Source organism: Cheilinus undulatus, linkage group 8 (assembly GCF_018320785.1).
Source record: "Cheilinus undulatus linkage group 8, ASM1832078v1, whole genome shotgun sequence".
Lineage (NCBI taxonomy): Eukaryota > Metazoa > Chordata > Actinopteri > Labriformes > Labridae > Cheilinus > Cheilinus undulatus.
In genome coordinates this window covers 53,512,559-53,534,507 of record NC_054872.1, presented here as the reverse complement: position 1 = coordinate 53,534,507, position 21,949 = coordinate 53,512,559, and the positions used below count along the sequence as shown (strand labels likewise).

At 42.6% G+C, this 21,949-nt stretch overlaps 1 protein-coding gene across 3 annotated transcripts; it reads left to right on the top strand.

Annotated features, from left to right (window-relative positions):
- The first annotated feature begins 3,236 nt into the window (after positions 1-3,236).
- smad10b (SMAD family member 10b) lies at positions 3,237-21,591 on the top strand. Of its 3 annotated transcripts, none has more exons than XM_041793408.1 (11): positions 3,237-3,323; positions 5,162-5,416; positions 13,696-13,873; positions 14,436-14,564; positions 14,925-15,140; positions 18,495-18,617; positions 18,697-18,750; positions 18,831-19,014; positions 19,112-19,280; positions 20,521-20,659; positions 20,756-21,591. In XM_041793408.1, exons 2-11 carry the CDS (start codon positions 5,168-5,170, stop codon positions 20,959-20,961), a joined length of 1,647 nt encoding a protein of 548 aa, XP_041649342.1. In that variant the 5' UTR covers positions 3,237-3,323; positions 5,162-5,167; the 3' UTR covers positions 20,962-21,591. The 3 variants fall into 3 exon arrangements, with proteins under 3 accessions (XP_041649342.1, XP_041649341.1, XP_041649343.1); XM_041793407.1 differs by having other exon boundaries at positions 14,922-15,140; XM_041793409.1 differs by lacking the exon at positions 3,237-3,323 and having other exon boundaries at positions 5,360-5,421; positions 14,922-15,140.
- Positions 21,592-21,949: the final 358 nt, after the last annotated feature.

The window sequence follows — 21,949 nt, the reverse complement described above, 5'->3', positions numbered from 1 at the left end:
CTGTAAAAAACAACGTTTCTCACTAAAATGAAAAAGGAAATGTTCAGAAACACACGAGAATGTAATCAAATGCTCCAGAGGTGAAACACAAAAAAACATTAAACAGAACCGAAACGTGCAGCGCTAAAACATTTCACCCAAAATCTAACACAATTTAAAATGTTTGAATACACATGTCACACAATCACAGGAGAATTTATTAAAACGCCCAGACGTGAAACACACAAAATGTGAAATGCACACAAGAAATCATGAAACACTTTCTCAGAAATTCTTTCCTGCTTTGATGAAATTTGATTTTTATGATTTTTTTCCCCAAAATGTTTTTGCATGTTATCAAATATTTCTGCATTTCGTTAAAAATGTTGGATATTTAGACAATCAAAATAAAGATATGACGACCAAATGGAGCAAAATGTATAAATGTAAATACCAGGACATCTGCACAGGGGCCAGACAGAGTCTCTGGGGGCCGGACTTCAAAATAAATCAATATTTTGTTCTGATTAACATTATTTTATTAGTATTTGTATTTTCTGTCAAATCCCAGGACATTTTTAGGCGTTTCCAGTGAGCTCTGTCCCAGACAGTGGGCCCTCACCCATTATGATTTAGCACCAGTATGAACTCCTCTTTCACACTTTCTCTACTTCACTGCTTCATTCTGACATTTCTGCATCACTCTGTGCCACTCTTAACACATTTTTGCCCCTTTTTGCTATTTTATCTCTCTTTAGCCCACGTTCCTGCCTTTTGGCTGCTTTGCCGGTGGCTATTTTTGCACCATTTTAACCCTTAGATGCCTGACCCACCAACACCTCCACTCCTCCACCAGTGGCTCAAAAAGGAGCCCAGTTAGAACGAATGTTTTACGCCGTAAACTTAAGAAATTTCTTTCATTTTGGTTAAAGATGATTATTTTTTATCATATTTTGGTCAACAGAAGAATGATTTCATGTTTGACATGTTCATTTATCACTTTTATCAACATTTTATCCTGAAACAGCTTTGAGAACGGTAAAAAAGGTAAACATCCAAAACTGACCCCAACAGGAGAATGATCATTAATAAATATGTTTAGTTTGAGACTTTACTGAATCGTTTTCATAAACTAGAGGACATGATGGCATGTTCAGAGGGATTTATGCCTGTTATTGATCACTAATTATCGATCACTGATCAGAACCAGGTCCATAAATGTCCTTAACTAGAGGCTGACACTCTAGACCAGAGCTGTCAAACTCTAGACCTGGTCCAGTTCTACCTGGCCCAGTAAGGTCTGCAGATTTCCTCCAGTATAAAAACCTAAACTTAGCCTGGATTATTTAAACATTCTTGTCATAAAATGTAGAAAAAGTTAAAATAATTAGATAAAAATTCAGGAATGTGGAAAAAAATAAATTGTGTTCTGGGCGTAAATTCATGATTTTGGCTTTTTATTTCATAAATTGACCTTTAAATTTCACAACTTTAAATATTAAATCATACTTTGACCTTTTCAATTTATGATTTTGAATTTTATCTCAAATTTGGACTTTTTTAACTCATAATTTTAAGTTTTTATGTCATATTTTGAGCTTAGAGTCTCAGTTTTAAATATTAAGTCATATTCTGACCTTTAAAACCTGACTTTCACTTTTAATCCTCTATTTGACCTTTTAGACTCACGATTTAAAATGTTATCTTACATTTTTAAACTCATGATTTCAAATTTAATCTAATATTTTGACCATTATAAACCTTGATTTTGAATTTCTTTACCTTTGAAAATCCTGTTTTTATGGAGTCAGATGTGAGGATGGGCAGTAAATGTTTACCTGACAGTCACAGCTGATCCTAGGGTTGACCTTTGAACTCCCATAGAAAATGCTCTGGGTCATTTTTGACCCCGCTTATGCATCTAAGGGTTAACACATTTTTGACACTTGTTGTCCTTTTTTGTCTCTTTAACACAAGTTTTTGCCGTTCTTTAACTCCTTTAAATCACTTTTCTTGCCTATTTTATCTCTCCTTGATCCTTTTTTGCCACTTTTCGTGACTTTTTTCACCATTTTTGCCACTGTAACCCATTTTTAAATACTTTTTACCCCTTTTATCTTTTCAAACTAATGTTTTGCCACATTTTAACCTCTTTTCACCGCTTTTCCTGTAAGTTTTTGTCCCTTTGTGCCACTCCACAACCCATTATCACTCATCGCCCACTCTCTAACCACTTTATCTGGACATTTTTGCCACTTTTAACACATCTTTTTAAATATTTACTTAAAATGGCTGACAAGTGAATTTCTGTTAAAACAGATCAAATGTTGTCGTTCTTAAACTATTTGAATATGAATTGATTTTTAAACATCTGCATAAAAGCTGCTTAGAACTGCAGCATTTTCTTTTCATGCTTTTCTGAATTTAAAGACCTTCTGGGGGCCGGACAGGAAGCTTTGAGGGGCCTGATTTGGCCCCCGGACCACCAGTTGATGATCAGTGGTATATATGTATTAGTTTTAGACAAGCAGCAGGTTCTGAGAAATGAAGCCAACGCCGAAGTGCCAGACGTTGCAGTACTGTGAGTGTCCACTAGAGGCCGCCTGCAGGAACACCACATATTTAAAAACCAGAAATAAACCGGTTTACAGCCTCATAGCTGATGTCTTCATGTCCTCTCTCTGTACGGGAAAAACCTCACTGCGCACTGATTGGCTAGTCTCGTTTGATTGACAGATAGCTTGACAGGCAGACGCTAGTATCGATCAACCAGAAGGCTGGCTAGCTAGCTAGCTCACAGGAAGTCGAGCCCAGTGGGCGGGCTTTTGTCCGCTGTTAGGTTGATCCAAAGTTCAGTTGAGACAGCAATTTCAATATGGCGGCTGCCACTGATTGGCTCCAAGAGCTGTTTGAGTCCGCCTACTGTAATCAAACGGCTCTATGGCTTTAAGACTTCCCTGATTAGCCTCCTGTTTGATGTTCGCCACGCCCACCTACCGACGTCACACCAATGAGACTTGACCCAGGACTTCTGAAGAAAGTCTTGAATTTCATGAATGGAGGGAAATTATCCTTCTTTTTCATGATCTTCCTAATTTCCCAGTGACCGTGAACGCACCATTTCCTTGTATAATATCAGAGATGTTTGGTGTTCCTACTGTCGGAGGTGCTCCTGAAGTGGTCTGACTTCCTGTTATGTCTGGCTGTCTGACCCACCCCCCTCCATCCCCCTCCCTCCCCGGTGAGTGTGCAGACAGTCTGGATCACACGGAGGACACGGAGAGCCACCCGGAGTCACCGTGACAGGCACCGGATCACAGCCGAGCTGAGAGCGCCGAGTCCCGGTGAGTTCTGCTGACACGGTCCGCTGAGGGCTCACCGTGTCCGGGTCAGGGTTTCAATTTAAACCGGACATCTGTTGATGCTGCCGAGTCCGTGTGTGTGTGTGTGTGTGTGTGTGTGTGTGAGAGAGAGAGAGAGAGAGAGAGAGAGAGCTAGGGCTGGGTGATTCCCTCCACATTATTTTTGAACTGAACGGTGAAATCCAGAATAACTACCGGATGATCTTAGAAACACTGAAACCTGTTTGATACCAACTAAAATAAAAGTCCTGGACAGATTTTAACAGACAGCACTGTTGACATTGCACAGATATGTTGGCAACTTTACAAGAAGTTGATGGTACTGGTGAGGTGAAGATCAGAACTGGGACAAACTGGGGGTCCCTGGAGGTCAGCACTACCATGGTCCAGATTATAGTAAATCTGTGATAATCATGTTTAATTTTACACATGAATAATACACACTCTGATCACAGCAACAAAAGTTATTTATGTTTTAGTTCAATAAAACATTAAAACTGTCAACCTGTCCCTCAGAGTCTGGGATGTGGTCCTCAATGTCTGGGATGTGGTCCTCTGAGTCTGTGATGTGGTCCTCAGAGTCTGTGATGTGGTCCTCAGAGTCTGGGATGTGGTCCTCAGAGTCTGAGATGTGGTCCTCAGAGTCTGTGATGTGGTCCTCAGAGTCTGTGATGTGGTCCTCAGATTCTAGGATGTGGTCCTCAGAGTCTGGGATGTGGTCCTCAGAGTCTGAGATGTGGTCCTCAGAGTCTGGGATGTGGTCCTCTGAGTCTGTGATGTGGTCCTCAGAGTCTGTGATGTGGTCCTCAGAGTCTGGGATGTGGTCCTCAGTGTCAGTGATGTGGTCCTCAGAGTCTGGGATGTGGTCCTCAGTGTCAGTGATGTGGTCCTCAGAGTCTGAGATGTGGTCCTCAGAGTCTGTGATGTGGTCCTCAGAGTCTGTGATGTGGTCCTCAGTGTCAGTGATGTGGTCCTCAGAGTCTGAGATGTGGTCCTCAGAGTCTGTGATGTGGTCCTCAGAGTCTGGGATGTGGTCCTCAGTGTCAGTGATGTGGTCCTCAGAGTCTGAGATGTGGTCCTCAGAGTCTGTGATGTGGTCCTCAGAGTCTGAGATGTGGTCCTCAGTGTCAGTGATGTGGTCCTCAGAGTCTGTGATGTGGTCCTCAGTGTCAGTGATGTGGTCCTCAGAGTCTGTGATGTGGTCCTCAGAGTCTGGGATGTGGTCCTCAGAGTCTGGGATGTGGTCCTCAGAGTCTGGGATGTGGTCCTCAGAGTCTGTGATGTGGTCCTCAGAGTCTGTGATGTGGTCCTCAGAGTCTGGGATGTGGTCCTCAGTGTCAGTGATGTGGTCCTCAGAGTCTGAGATGTGGTCCTCAGAGTCTGTGATGTGGTCCTCAGAGTCTGAGATGTGGTCCTCAGTGTCAGTGATGTGGTCCTCAGAGTCTGTGATGTGGTCCTCAGTGTCAGTGATGTGGTCCTCAGAGTCTGTGATGTGGTCCTCAGAGTCTGGGATGTGGTCCTCAGAGTCTGGGATGTGGTCCTCAGAGTCTGAGATGTGGTCCTCAGAGTCTGGGATGTGGTCCTCTGAGTCTGTGATGTGGTCCTCAGAGTCTGACATGTGGTCCTCAGAGTCTGTGATGTGGTCCTCTGAGTCTGTGATGTGGTCCTCAGAGTCTGGGATGTGGTCCTCAGTGTCAGTGATGTGGTCCTCAGAGTCTGAGATGTCGCCCCCTGCTGGACTTTAGAATTGCATGTTAAAACAGCAACATTTTCACTGGTAATTAAAGTGATGCTTTCATATTTTACTGCCCTCTCTCCAGGTGAGCATGTCGGTGCTGGCCCCGCCCCCCAGCAGCAGCAGCTCTGACGCCTGCCTCAGCATCGTCCACAGCCTCATGTGTCACCGTCAGGGCGCCGAGAACGAGAGCTTTGCCAAGCGGGCGATTGAGAGCCTGGTCAAGAAGCTGAAGGAGAAAAAAGACGAGCTGGACTCACTCATCACCGCCGTCACCACCAACGGTGTCCACCCGAGCAAGTGTGTGACCATCCAGAGGACGCTGGACGGGCGGCTGCAGGTAAGGTGGTTACCGTGACCACGCCGCACACCTACAAGTTATTCTAGAGCCTCAGAGATGCGTCTGGAACTTCTTCTTCTGTGGTGGTTGGACAGTACATCTATTATCATGGCTGTAGATGTCTCATCCACATTAGTTGGGACAGTGGTCATGCTAACAGAGCTTAACCAGAGCCAAAGTCCTGGGCTGTGGACCCTGATGGTTTCTGGTCATTAACGGGGTTTAACCCTTTGATGCACCTTTGAAATTGTTACGTTAATGCAGGGGTGTCAAACTCAAGGCCCGGGGGCCAAATCCGGCCTGTGGCAGTTCTACCCGGCCCACCAGATCATATTTTTATTCTAACTGGTCCACCAGTATGAGGTCTGCAGATTTCCTCCAGTATAAAAATGTAAACTTAACCTGGATGATTAAAAAGATCCTTGTTGGGTCATAAAAATTAGAAAGAGTAAAGAGTGAGAATAATTTGATGCAAAGTCAGGAATTTGGTAAAAGAAATTTGTGTTTTCATTTTGTATTTTCAAATTTGCATCTCACAATTATGACCTAAAGTTATGGTTTTGACTCTTTACATCATATTTTGACCTTTTAATTCTTGCTTTTAACTTTTAAGTCATATTTTAATGTTTTAAATTCATGAATTTGAATTTAATCTTAATTTTTGACATTTTCAACTCCTAACTTTGAATTTTAATCCCAAATATTAACCTTTTCGATTTAAAATCTTAAATTTTGATCTCATCTTTGAACATTTATAATTTAGTATTTATAATTTTGTCTCATATTTTGACATTAGAAACTCTTTTGAATTTTATTTAGTAACTGGTAAAAATCATGATTTTAACTTCTGATTTTTTTAAAAGTCAGAATCATTTGTCATCAATGCCACGTTTTTTCCCTATAATTTGTGAGCGGTGAAGATGAGGTTGACAGTCTATGGTTAAATGTTGACCCTGTTCAGCCCTCAGGTTAGACCCAAATCCAGAATCCGGCCCCTGCTGGGACTGAGTCTGAACCCTTGCGTTAATATCTCTTTGCACAAAAACTTGCTCATAAAAAAATCAAGCTATACATTTTTTTACAAGTTATTATAATTATATTTTTAAAATCACCATCAGTCCTAATTATTTGTATGAAATATTCATGAATTTAAAACAAAATTAACCCTTAAATTGCCACATTTTTATTATGATGTTACTCAGTTTTATGGTCCAGGAACTTTTCTGTATACTTCATGTAAACTGTATTATTTATGGTTGATTATTGCAGCCTGCTTTATGTGATAGATTAGCAGCAACAATTATTGTCATGCATTATTTTATTTTATTTGTTTTCAGTGCCATATTTCATAAGATCTCATGTTAAGGTCCTTTTGGACAAAAACAAGATACTAAAAATCCTGCTATAAAAATGTTATAAATCAGTTTTTCATTTCTAAACCAACATCAGTCCTAATCATGCGTGTTAAATATGAATGAATTCTTAACATTTTCAGCCCTGCAAAGTTTTTGTCATGATGTCATTCAGTAAAGCAATGTGCACACACACGTGCACACATTCCCACACACACCCACACAAATCTAATGCTTTATGGCCTGTGTGTGTGTGTGTGTGTGTGTGTGTGGGGGGGGGGGGGGCGCAAGAGCCCTTAATCAGAAAGCTCAGGTATTTTCTCAATGAACCTTTAAGATAAAAGTACAAAAATATAAAAGTTTGAAATAAAACAATATTACAAGAAAAAGCTTAAATATAGATACAGAATTAGATTAGCCACAAGAAAAGGCTCTAGTTAATCAGGATTAAGCTCAGATTGTCTTTAGTTAATCAGGATTAATTTTAGATTGTCTTTAGTTAATCAGGATTAATCTTGGATTGTCTTTAGTTAATCAGGATTAATCTCAGATTGTCTTTAGTTAATCAGGATTAATCTCAGATTGTCTTTAGTTAATCAGGATTAATCTCAGATTGTCTTTAGTTAATCAGGATTAATCTCAGATTGTCTTTAGTTAATCAGGATTAATCTCAGGGGAGATGGCATTTCTTTAAATCCAGGTTCTTCTAAGATCAGATGTATTGATCAGACTGATTGATACGTCAGGCTGACTTCCTGCTGAAGACCCTGAGACTTCCTGTTGTGGTCTCTCAGGAACCCTGGTCCAGACTTGAATGATCCTAAACTTCTAGAACGTTCATGAGTCTGAGTGTAGAGAGGCTGAGAGCCGATCACATCATGAGTCTGAGAGAGAGGAGGAGGAGGAGGAGGAGGAGGAAGGGCAGGCTGCTTGTTTTGTCTGAAACACAGGAAAGGGGCGGGGCTAACTTAAGCCAGACTCTGAGTGTGAGAGAGAGCAGACAGACGGGAATGTGGACACGTCTGGAGTTTGTGGATGTCAGACCGCAGAGTTTCTACACTGTAAAAAAAAACAACACAGATCAGGCTGAGTCATGAAATCTGATTTTCAATAAAAACACGATTCTAGAAGATTCTGAGGATGGATTTTTAACTCTAAATGGAGGAAAGTCATCATAAACTCTGACTCTCATTTCAAACACAGGAGTTAGTTCATCAGGATGCAGACTTTAAATGAAATAAAATCATTTTTAACTTTCTAATTTAGTATATTTTGTGTTTTACTGATATCTGAGCTTAAAGGGACTAGAAATGTCCCACAGTGGTAAAATTAGTCTTCTTTATTCTATTTTAACTGGAGACAGAATCCTCCTACTGTTGTTGCTCTTCAGCAGATTATTTTAAATCTTCAATGAAGGTTTTTATTTCTAGGGATGTCCTGATAGCACAATTTTAAATGTTCGAGTAAAATCTACAGATTGATGCCAGTTTGATACCGAGACAACAACTCCTGTTCTGGGTGACAAATATTCTGTTTTCTTTTTCAAGGTTTTTTTTTTTCAAAAACTGCAGACATACTCCTGTGCAATGTCTAAATTGCACAACTCTGTTGGCAATGACAGGAAAGTGGATTGAAGAGGCAAAGAGCAGCGTCTCCCTTGCTCCTCACTTTCCCAGTCATTGCTGACTTTATACCGACTCATCATCAAAATAAAGGAAAGCAGCCAAACGTCTCCACACAGTCCAAATTGCACAAATTAGTTCAAAACGTTGGAAAAAATTAACAAATGCATGCAAATTTCTGCTCGATGTCTAAATTGCACAAATATGTTGTCAGTCATAGGGGATGTGCTGTTAGCTGGCAAACAGGAAATGCCATTTCAATTCACTTCCACACTTGTTACCACCTAATTGCCAACTTACAGGTGCAATTTTTTAAATCACCAATAATAGTTGCCAAATCCCTGGAGACTGTCTGTTTGTTGGCAACAGTTTGGAACGTTGGTGGAACTGGTAAGGAGATTTGTAAATATGAAGTATTGCTGCCTAAATCCTGTGCAATGTCTAAATTGCACAAATGTGTTGGCAATGACAGGGAAAGTGTCTGAAACTGGCAGGGTCTCCCTCGTTCCTTACTGGTCTCTAAGAAACCAGTCATTACCAGTTTAATGCCAACTTACTGGGGCAACTTTTTTATTATTATCAAAAATTGCAGGCAGACTTATTCACATGATCTACGTAGCGCAAATTAAGAGAAAATGTTTTAAGAAAAGGGTGGAATGTGTGATGACTGAAGGAAACTCCTGCCGCTCAGCAGTTGCATCTTTCCAAATTGATGGCACCTCAAATGTGCAGCTTCTTCCTCTGAATTATGAAAAGTTGCATGCAAATTTCTGCTCATTGTCTAAAATATGTTGTGAATGATTGGCAACAGTTTGGAACGTTGGTGGAACTGGAAAAGAGCAATGGACACCTTTGTTATGAAGTATTGCCTCTGAACTCCTGCACATTGTCAAATTGCTGGAATTCTGCTGCAACTACCAAAGAAAAGGGAGGAACTGGCACGAGTGAGGAGTTCCCTCGATCCCGACCAGAACATCGCCAAATAACGGCAACTTAATAGTGCAATGTTTTTCATCATCTAAAATGGCAGCCAACTTCTGCACACTGGCTAGAAGCGAGGCTAAAGTTTGCTTTTTGCCAGTTCAACCCCGTTCCCGATGGTTGCCAACTAAACGTGCGTTTTTTGTTTCTGAAATATCAAAAGCTGCAGGAAAACGTCGACACATCTAAACTGGAACATCTGAGGAAGGTAACTCAACCGTCATGGCTGCTAGTTCCACCGATTTATCCGTCTGATTTCTTTTGTTGATCTGTCAAAAACTGCCAGCAAACTCCAACACATTGTCTAAATTGCACAAATATGTTGCCAATGACTGGGTAAAAGGTTGAAACTACTGAGGAGTGAAGGAAACCCTTGTTGCCAACTAAATGCCAACTTCTGTGTGACTTACTTTCTAAATCATCAGTAATATTAGTTTGCATTGTCTAACTTGCACTAAGAAGTTGAAAACAAGTGGGTGGAGCAATTCCACTCTATATTGTTGACAACTTATTTGTGCAACTTCTTAATTTGGGTTATGAAAAGTTACATGTGCTCCCTGCTTCTGTCTAGATTGGGTTGTGAGGAAAGGGGACCTATGAAGAGGAGGGGAAACCTCGCTCTCTGCTGGTTGCAGCTCTCCCGATGTTGCCAACACATTGGGCAATTTAGGCAGTGCTTTCTCTTTGATCTGTTTTTTTTAATCTTCAGTATTTTTCTGATTTGATGGTTTAAAAACGTGTTGTAAAGTCTTCAGAAATGATCAACAACCTCAGTTACAAACCCGTGTGTGCGGGGGCGTCTGTGTTGTGTCTGCTCGCCGTTATCCTCGCCCTTCACCCGGGAACACAGAGAACACAGCGGCGCCCGTCTGAGTTTAAATACACTCTTCAGACCTGTGGCTGCATCTGTAACTCTGCTGTGACCAGTATGAATACTGAGACGGGCATCGTCATGACTGTCAATGCAGCCGCCGCCATCACACGTGACCTGAGACATGACGCCACTGAAGATTCGCTGTAACTCGGCATGTCCAGGCTGGTGGGAACCACTTTTTAGCAGCTTTTCTCCCTCGTGAGGTCATCATGGTGCATTTAGAGGAAATGTCGGTGTACTTTTCACCGGAGCGGGGCGACACAGCCTTCAGTTTCTACCGCCGTCTTCTTTTCACAGTAAAACCATAAATAATGGGGTAAAGGGAAGAGCTCAGGGCCCAGTCAAACTGAGGGTCTGTGGGGGTCAGCAAAATCCTGGTCCTTCTGAAAGTTGGTCTGTGATAAAAAATAGTTTATATTTCACATGAAGTATAACCGCTCTGATCGAAGCAACAAAATATCAATCTAATTTATTTATTTATTTATTTATTTATTCATTCATTTATTTATTTAGTATTTATTTATTATTTATTTATTCATTTATTTATTATTTATTTATTATTTATTTATTTTTGTATTTATTTATTCATTCATTTATTATTTATTTATTTATTTATTTGTGTATTTATTTATTATGTATTTATTATTGTATTAATTTATTCATTTATTTTTCATTTATTTATTTTTGTTTTTATTTATTTATTAATTTGTGTATTTGTGCCATAGAACAGTATAGATTTTTCAAAATGTAAACCCCTTTTCTTCAAACAAAATGACCTTTTCTTGTGGATAGAGAAATATTTTACTGAAGGACATCTGAGACTAATGTTAACGTGGATGATAACGTCAAGGAAAAATTAATAAAATAGTTGCAGAATAAAAGTGAAAATCAGCAAAAATTGCATAAAGTGGCAGAAATTGGTAGAAATAAGTGTTGAAAAGTGTTGAGTGGTAAAAAGTGGCAAAAATGGGTTAAATGTTTCAAAAATTGTCCAAAATAAGTTAAAACTGTTTAAAAGTGGCAACAAAAGGTTTAAAGGGGCAAAAAAGGAAAAAAGCAGCAAGTAGGGGCTAAGAGAGGGAAAAAGTAGCAAAAATGGGTTCAAAGTGGCAAAAATTGCTATAAATGGCAAAAATGGGTGTCAAAAATGATGAAAAGCAGTTAAAAAGTGGGTGAAAAAAGATTAAAAGAGGCAGAGAAGGGATAAAGCAGCAAATGTGGGTTAAGAAAGGAAAAAGTGGCAAAAATGTGCAGTAAAAATGTTAAAAAATGTTTAAAAAATTGGCAAAAAATGGGTTTGCAGTGTCAAAAATATTGGATATGAGAGCCAGAAATGGATGGTAGAAATGGTTCAAAGTGGCAAAAGTGGGTTCACATCGGAAAACATTCGCTATAAATGACAAAAATGGGTGTTAAAAATGATGAAAAGCGGTTAAAAAGTGGGGGGAAAAAGATTAAAAGAGGCAAAGAAGGGATAAAGCAGCAAAAGTGGGTTAAGAGAGGAAAAAGTGGCAAAAATGTGTGGTTAAATGTTAAAAATTTTAAGACACGCCCACTCCTTCCTTCCTGCTGTCCCTAATCAGCCACAGCATCATTCAGTCTACTATCATTCTAGCTACGATATCAGAACCATAACGTAGACTTAGCCTGAGCTACCCGAGGGAGAGACCAGGAAAGATGGGCATGGAGAAGACCTCAGGCAACAGCACTACATTACCCATAATCCTCGATTAACACAGTGATGTCTCTGACTGGTGGACTGGTGGCTGCTGTGAGTGAAGTGAACAGGTGTTGAAAAAGCGGGTGGTAACCATTTTGTGCTCAGAGCTCCAGATCTGGACCCTAACTGCTCAACAGGACCACTAGATCCAGATCCAGAGGTTTACATCTGAGTAAAGGACTCTGAGGGGTTAGAGAGTCTTCGTCAGCGAGTGTATTGAGCTATGGCGGCCTGGCTGAACTCCACAGCTCGCCATGTTGACGTGTGGTACAGCAACAGAACAGCAGCTTCCTGTAGAACTCCATGATGTGACAGTCTGACATCAGTGTGTCTCTGCTGTGACCATGATAGCTCCTTTCCTGACTGTTGAAGACCGTTGGAAATATCTGAGGTCATAAAACTTTATAAATATATCCACACATCACAGGTGAAGTCGTGGTATTCATGCAGGTATTGCAGTGTAAAAGTCTTAAACAGCTGATTCATTCATTTTTTACAGTGTGAAGGCGTCTGGCCCACACTCACTCTCGAGGTCAGACATGATGTCATGGCGGTGGTTTTGGCAAGCTGGCCCTTCATCACCTGGCACTCATACACACAGACACACTCACCGTTTCCATGGTAACGCCCAGCTTTTTTTTCCAGAGTTTATTTAAAAATCCACGAGGAGAGATTTCAGCCGTCTGTGTTGAAGGTTTACTATAAAGATATAATCTTCTGTTTTAATGCCCAGTAGTTTAAGCTTTTAGAGAAGAACATCTTTATGTGGGACAGCAGGGAGGGAGAGGAGGGAATCCACCTAAAGATGAGCGTGAACTCCTGAACCTTCACTCACAGAGTCATTCACAGGAAAAGCTTAGGCACTGAAAGGTAAAAACAACAAGGACACCTGAAGATGGCGTCTTCTAATCCTGGCTGTTTCCATTCCTGAATACCAGCGTGACTTTTTACACACAGAGAAACAGGAAACTAAGGGGGAGATAAGCTGATGGTCTAGAAAAACTATGAACAAAAACCTGGTCCTATATGTGGATAACATGGATGGACGGATGGATGGATGGATGAATGGATGGATGGATGGGTGGATGGACGGATGGATGGATGGATGGTTGGATGGATGGATGGTTGGATGGATGGATGGATGGATGGATGGTTGGATGGATGGTTGGATGGATGGATGGGTGGATGGACGGATGGATGGTTGATGGATGGATAGATGGTTGGAAGTATGGATGAATGGATGGATGGATGGATGGATGGATGGTTGGATGGTTGATGGATGGATAGATGGTTGGAAGTATGGATGAATGGATGGATGGATGGATGGTTGGATGGATGGATGGATGGATGGTTGATGGATGGTTGATGGATGGATAGATGGTTGGAAGTATGGATGAATGGATGGATGGATGGATGGATGGTTGAATGGATGGATGGATGGATGGTTGGATGGATGGATGGATGGATGGATGGTTGGATGGTTGGATGGATGGATGGTTGAATGGATGGATGGATGGATGGATGGATGGTTGGATGGATGGATGGTTGAATGGATGGATGGATGGATGGATGGATGGTTGGATGGATGGATGGTTGGATGGATGGATGGATGGATGGATGGTTGGATGGTTGAATGGTACCAACCAGGTGTCAGTCTGCTCTAACCTTAACTCTTAAATAAATGTTTACATCCTGGTATTTTGACCCCACCCCCCTGTCTGTTGGTACAGGTGGCGGGCCGTAAAGGTTTCCCTCATGTGATCTACGCCCGTCTGTGGCGTTGGCCTGACCTCCATAAGAACGAGCTCAAACACGTGAAGTTCTGCCAGTTTGCCTTCGACCTGAAGTACGACAGCGTTTGTGTGAACCCGTACCACTATGAGAGGGTGGCAGCCCCGCCCACTACAGGTAACATACACTCAGGTACACGCCTGTCTGCGAGGGACTATGGTGACGTTTTATTCCTGTGTGTACCTGTACGTACTCTGGATTCAGGGTTTGATGCATCTCTCAGTTATTACTCCAACCTGTAAGACTTGGTGGGTTGGATGTTCTAAGAGTTCTCAGACAGCAGCACTGGGACATTTTCACTTACACAGCCAAAGCTAGACTGGTTTACATAAGGGACCAGTTACATTTGAACATTGTGAGCACAATAAAACTGTGAATGATGGCCTGCAGTCCTCTGTGTTCACCGTGCCTGAGTCGGCCTGAAGAAGTGATGTTGGGCCAGAGTTATGCTTCAGTGATCAGACATAGCTAAAGACACTAGGCATGTTAGAGACATTACATGTGAATAAATGAACCGTAGAACAGATCACACTGAGCAAAATGAAAACGTAGATTTAATCGAACTTCAGAAAACAGAATTAATTCATCTGCAGGGGGCAGTTGTCATAAATGACTATTTTATATTTCTAAGATCAGTTCCTTAAACATCATATGATCGTCCATCTTTGTCTTCTTTCAGGTCCTCAGTCCCTGATTAAGGAAGAGTTCATGCAGGACTGCCTTCAGATCGACCTGCCCCCCCACACGGACCCTTACAACCCGCCCTGCCCCGTCGGCATGTTTCCCAGCATGCCCCTTTCTCCACCAGGTCAGACCACATTTTTGACTTTTTGCTGCTCAGACACCAGGTGGCGTCGCTTTAGTCCGTGCGTCCATACTCTGCATTAACGATCTGTCTTCAGTGACAGCCTGATATCAGAACTCTCTGTGCCTCCTCTGATTCTAACAACAGCCTAACTCATCATCTCTGTGCCTCACTGACCGTGGCTTTGTTTTCTACATGCTGATAAGAATGAATGGGGGTCAGTTAGAGGCTAGGTGTGTTTCAGCAAAATTCAGTTGTGTTTTAGTAAAACAGTCTGAGCTATCACATATCACTGTTTCCAGAACTCCAAAGTTGTATGTAAATATGAGGTGTAAACCCTCTCTCTCTCTGCTCTTCCAGCAGGGGGCGCCACCGGCTGCAGCAGAGCAGGTGAAGGGGCAGCAGGCGGAGTCAGCCGAGAGGGACCCGGCTTACTCCAGATTGCCCTGCCTCAGAACCACGGTGGCCACGCCTCTCCACCTCATCCAAACCCGCCTCACACCCCCCAGCCTCCTCACCCTCCAACATCCACCACTCCTCATCCACTGAGCCCCGAGTACAGCAGTCCCCCCAGGAATGGTATTATACCTGAGTCTGTGCCTGACCTTCACTGGGGCACACCTTAACTTTACTGAAACACACCTACACTGGACTGAAACACACCTGAACGTTACTGAACACAACTACACTGGACTGAAACACACCTGGACTTTACTGAAACACACCTGAACTTTACTGAAACACACCTGGACTTTACTGAAACACACCTACACGGGACTGAAACACACCTGAACTTTACTGAAACACACCTGAACTTTACTGAAACACACCTACACTGGACTGAAACACACCTGAACTTTACTGAAACACACCTACACTGGACTGAAACACACCTGAACTTTACTGAAACACACCTGGACTTTACTGAAACACACCTACACTGGACTGAAACACACCTGAACTTTACTGAAACACACCTGAACTTTACTGAAACACACCTGGACTTTACTGAAACACACCTACACGGGACTGAAACACACCTGAACTTTACTGAAACACACCTGAACTTTACTGAAACACACCTACACTGGACTGAAACACACCTGAACGTTACTGAACACAACTACACTGGACTGAAACACACCTGAACGTTACTGAACACAACTACACTGGACTGAAACACACCTGGACTTTACTGAAACACACCTGGACTTTACTGAAACACGCCTACACTGGACTGAAACACACCTGAACTTTACTGAACACAACTACACTGGACTGAAACACACCTGAACTTTACTGAAACACACCTGGACTTTACTGAAACACACCTACACTGGACTGAAACACACCTGAACTTTACTGAAACACACCTACACTGGACTGAAACACACGTGAACTTTACTGAAACACACCTGGACTTTACTGAAACACACCTACACTGGACTGAAACACACCTGAACTTTACTGAACACAACTACACTGGACTGAAACACACCTGAACTTTACTGAACACACCTGGACTTTACTGAAACACACCTGGACTTTACTGAAACACACCTGAACTTTACTGAACACACCTACACTGGACTGAAACACACCTGAACTTTACTGAAACACACCTACACTGGACTGAAACACACGTGAACTTTACTGAAACACACCTGAACTTTACTGAAACACACCTGTACTTTAATGAAACACACCTGAACTTTACTGAAACACACCTGAACTTTACTGAAACACACCTGTACTTTACTGAAACACACCTGAACTTTACTGAACACAACTACAGTGGACTGAAACACACCTGGACTTTACTGAAACACACCTGAACTTTACTGAAACACACCTGGACTTTACTGAAACACACCTACACGGGACTGAAACACACCTGAACTTTACTGAAACACACCTGAACTTTACTGAAACACACCTACACTGGACTGAAACACACCTGAACGTTACTGAACACAACTACACTGGACTGAAACACACCTGAACGTTACTGAAACACACCTGGACTTTACTGAAACACACCTACACTGGACTGAAACACACCTGAACTTTACTGAAACACACCTGAACTTTACTGAAACACACCTGGACTTTACTGAAACACACCTACACGGGACTGAAACACACCTGAACTTTACTGAAACACACCTGAACTTTACTGAAACACACCTACACTGGACTGAAACACACCTGAACGTTACAGAACACAACTACACTGGACTGAAACACACCTGAACGTTACTGAACACAACTACACTGGACTGAAACACACCTGGACTTTACTGAAACACACCTGGACGTTACTGAAACACACCTACACTGGACTGAAACACACCTGAACTTTACTGAAACACACCTACACTGGACTGAAACACACGTGAACTTTACTGAAACACACCTGGACTTTACTGAAACACACATGAACTTTACTGAACACAACTACACTGGACTGAAACACACCTGAACTTTACTGAACACACCTGGACTTTACTGAAACACACCTGGACTTTACTGAAACACACCTGAACTTTACTGAACACACCTACACTGGACTGAAACACACCTGAACTTTACTGAACACAACTACACTGGACTGAAACACACCTGAACTTTACTGAACACACCTGGACTTTACTGAAACACACCTGGACTTTACTGAAACACACCTGAACTTTACTGAACACACCTACACTGGACTGAAACACACGTGAACTTTACTGAAACACACCTGGACTTTACTGAAACACACCTGGACTTTACTGAAACACACCTGGACTGGACTGAAACACACCTGGACTTTACTGAAACACACCTACACTGGACTGAAACACACCTGAACTTTACTGAAACACACCTGAACTTTACTGAAACACACCTACACTGGACTGAAACACACCTGAACTTTACTGAAACACACCTGAACTTTACTGAAACACACCTGAACTTTACTGAAACACACCTACACTGGACTGAAACACACCTGAACGTTACTGAACACACCTACACTGGACTGAAACACACCTGAACTTTACTGAAACACGCCTGAACTTTACTGAAACACACCTGAACTTTACTGAAACACACCTGAACTTTACTGAAACACACCTGAACTTTATGGAAACACACCTGGACTTTACTGAAACACACCTACACTGGACTGGAACACACCTAGCCTTTACTGAAACACACCTGAACTTTACTGAAACACACCTGAACTTTACTGAAACACACCTGGACTTTACTGAAACACACCTGAACTTTACTGAAACACACCTACACTGGACTGAAACACACCTGAACTTTACTGAAACACACCTGAACTTTACTGAAACACACCTGAACTTTACTGAAACACACCTGAACTTTACTGAAACACACCTGAACTTTACTGAACTGAAACAAACCTGACCTTCACTGAAACACACCTGACCTTCACTGAGTCACACCTGAACTCTACTGAAACACACCTGACCTTTACTGAGACACACCTGAACATTACTGAGATACACTTGAATTTTATTGAAGTTGTTAGCTATATTATATAACAGCTAATATAAAGAATTTACAACATATGACCACATTATTGTTAACACTATAATCACGATAAATGTAGAGAGACGGGCTGTGTATGATTTAAGGAATGTTAATGGACTGTGTGATGTGTAGTTCAAATGTTTTATAGTCATGATTATTCACTTAGCTCGTTGGCTAGGTTCTCTTCAACTCCATGGCGAGTAATTGAATGTATTATTGGATGGATGCAGCAACTGTTTCTTCCGTCTCCAAACCCATGAGGGTTGGTTACTTTTCTGTACGACCATCAGAAATCAGTGGTAGTGGTGAAATCTCAGAGTTGATGCAATGATTATTGCTGCAGAAATGGTGATTTGCTCATTCTCTCCTGTTTCTCTGCAGCCTCCTGGCCCGGTAGCAGCCCGGCCCCCTACAGCCCTGCAGGGCCTCATCAAAGTGGAAGGAGCCACCAGCATCATTCCTTACATCATCACCAGCATCACCACGCCCCCAACACGCACTTCTGTACGACCTCATGAGAGATATTCCAGTGTTTGATCTCTAACGCCTTCCTCTTTCTAATCTGTCGGCGTTCCTCCTGCAGGGTCGCAGCATCACAGCACGGCGCCGTACCCACAGCCCGTGTCCAACCACCCAGGTAACACACCTGGACAAACATGTCCTCTTGATGTCCCCAAGACTCTGGCAGACTGTCACACCTTGTCTGGTCTCCATCAGGTCCTGAGTTCTGGTGCTCCATCTCGTACTTTGAGCTGGACGTTCAGGTCGGAGAGATGTTTAAGGTGCAGTCCAGCTGCCCGCAGGTCACCGTGGACGGATACGTGGATCCCTCAGGAGGAGACCGGTTCTGTTTAGGACAGCTGAGTAATGTCCATCGTACAGCTACGAGCCACCGTGCCAGGTAACCATGAGTCCTGACCAGTAACAGCCCGTCTTACTGCACCTCTCTTACTGACGTGTTTACCCTCGCTCTTCTTCACTGTGTCATCTTCCTGCAGGCTGCACATCGGTCGGGGGGTTCTGCTGGAGTGTCGGGGTGACGGGGACGTCTGGATGCGATGTCTTAGTGACCACTCCGTGTTTGTGCAGAGTTTCTACCTGGACCGTGAGGCGGGTCGAGCCCCAGGAGATGGAGTTCATAAGATCTACCCCGGCGCGCACATCAAGGTCAGTCAGTATGCAGACAATCCCCTTACATTTGTATCAGATCACTGCGCTGCAACTTGCTTCAAACATTAAAAACACACCAAGTATAACCCAAAAAAAGCAAGAAATGATGATGAATGTGATTTATTTAACTGTATCTGAGGTGATCTGTCTAAGGTTCACTTTTGTCAGGGACGGAAAGTAACTCATTCTGGAGTAGTTTTTAAAATTTCCATAAAAATGTCTTAAAATTTAAAACTAAATTCACAAACATCCAGAGAATTTTCCCAAACTCCTATGAAAATGCCAATGAATATTTTATACAGATTTTCATCAAACCTAAAATTAAACCGTCCAAAATATCAAAAAGTATCAGCATTTCTCTGAAAAAAACTTGAAAATACGTGAGAATGGACCCAAAATATCCAAACAAATTCTGTAGCACCCAGAGAATGGACCCTGATAGACCCAGAGGATGGACCCTGATAAACCCAGAGGATGGGCCCTGATAGACCCAGAGAATGGACCCTGATAAACCCAGAGAATGGACCCTGTTAGACCCAGAGAATGGACCCTGATAGACCCAGAGGATGGACCCTGATAGACCCAGAGAATGGACCCTGATAGACCCAGAGGATGGACCCTGATAGACCCAGAGAATGGACCCTGATAGACCCAGAGAATGGACCCAGATAGACCCAGAGAATGGACCCTGATAGACCCAGAGAATGGACCCTGATAGACCCAGAGAATGGACCCAGATAGACCCAGAGAATGGACCCTGATAGACCCAGAGAATGGACCCTGATAGACCCAGAGAATGGACCCAGATAGACCCAGAGAATGGACCCTGATAAACCCTGAGAAAGGACCCTGATAAACCCTGAGAATGGACCCTGATAGACCCAGAGACTGGACCCAGATAAACCCTGATAGACCCAGAGGATGGACCCTGATAAACCCAGAGAGTTGACCCCTGGTAAACCCAGAGAATGGACCCTGGATCATGATTTTGCTGGCCTCCATTGGATCCCAGTGTGTCTGGGCTCCAGAAAGCTCTCCCCTGCATCCCCCCTCATGGACGGCCCTGTTAATGGTTGTTCTCTGTGTTTATTCATGGGTCTGATGGATGATTCGGTTCGATGAATGTTTGTTTTTCTGCAGGCGGATCCTTACAGGGATAATGAAGACGTGTCACACCTCGTCCTCTCAGCTGTCCTATCCTGCCGTAGGTCTTATCCTCACTTCTCTTTCTCTGCAGGTGTTCGACCTTCGTCAGTGTCACAGACAGATGCAGCAGCAGGCGGCGGCTGCTCAGGCGGCCGTGGTGACTCAGGCAGCGGCGGTTGTCGGTGCGATTCCTGGGCCGAACAGCGTGGGTGGGATCGCCCCAGCTGTCAGTGAGTATCTGTGGTCTGTCAGTGTGGAGGTCAACGGTATTTGAACCTGTAAGAAATCAACCCAGGTGACATTGCTGTGACTTCCTGTCCCTCCAGGTGTTAGTTCGCCAGCGGGTCTTGGCGTGGACGATCTGCGAAGGTTATGCATCATCCGTCTGAGCTTTGTTAAGGGGTGGGGCTGTGATTACCCTCGTCAGAGCATCAAGGACACCCCCTGCTGGCTGGAGGTCCACCTGCATCGGGCGCTGCAGCTGCTGGACCAGGTGCTGCACACGCTGCCGCTGCGGGAACACGCGCTCTGACCCTCTGCTACAGGGATGGGTGTGGAGGATCATATGAACACTGATCTGCTCACGCCATCTGATTCATAAGCCACGCCCACTCTGTCCTCCGGTCCTCCCTCACAGAGGTTTGAAAATGAAGCTGCAGCTGATTGGTCACTTTAAAAATGCTTCTGACAATCAGCCAATCATTGTGTGACGCTCTGAACACTCTAGGATGTCCTGATTGTAGAAATGTGTTCCATGTTTGATGAAGATCAAACGTTGTCGTTGTTTTAGACACAAAAAGCCGAGCTGGTACTGAATGACGCTGTTTAGGAGCTGATATCAAAGTGTGGTTGTTGAGGTGTGTCCACTCAGAGCATTAAAGATTATTTCCTGTTATCTGAACAACCAAATGGTCATAGGTCCCTGCCAATGCGTTGCATAAAACCTTTATTTAAACTCACCAGGATGACATCAGAAGAAGGTTTAAAATCAATTTCAAAATTAAAAGCTTTATTTATTTTCAGTGATTATCTACCTAAGATTCATTTCTTGCTCTTGATCATATCCTATTATTTTTGATTCATTCATTTATGGTTTTATTTAAAAAATTGTTTTATACTGAAAGAGCCTATATGTTTTAGTTCTTCAGAATAAAACTGAAATAACCCACCTTCTTCTTCTTCTGTGGTTATTTTTTCTCATGTTCCTGGGATTGCAGCTGCTGCTCGGTGAGGGCCTTACCAATATTTTATATGACGACTGAATAACCCAACATCTACATCAGTGCGCTCAACGTGTGGCTCTTTTGTGATAATTTGCTTTTTATGTCCTAGTTTTTAAAAGTATTCCCCCCGAAAACCTTGACAAAGGGAAACTTTTTGCCTTTTTCTACCTTTTTTTGCCCCTTTTCATCCATTTAAGCTACCTTTTGTCATTAAATACCACTTTTTCCTACTTTTTGCCCATTTTTTTTCCAATTTTTGCCATTTTTCACAATTCTTTTGCCACTTTTTTCATCCAT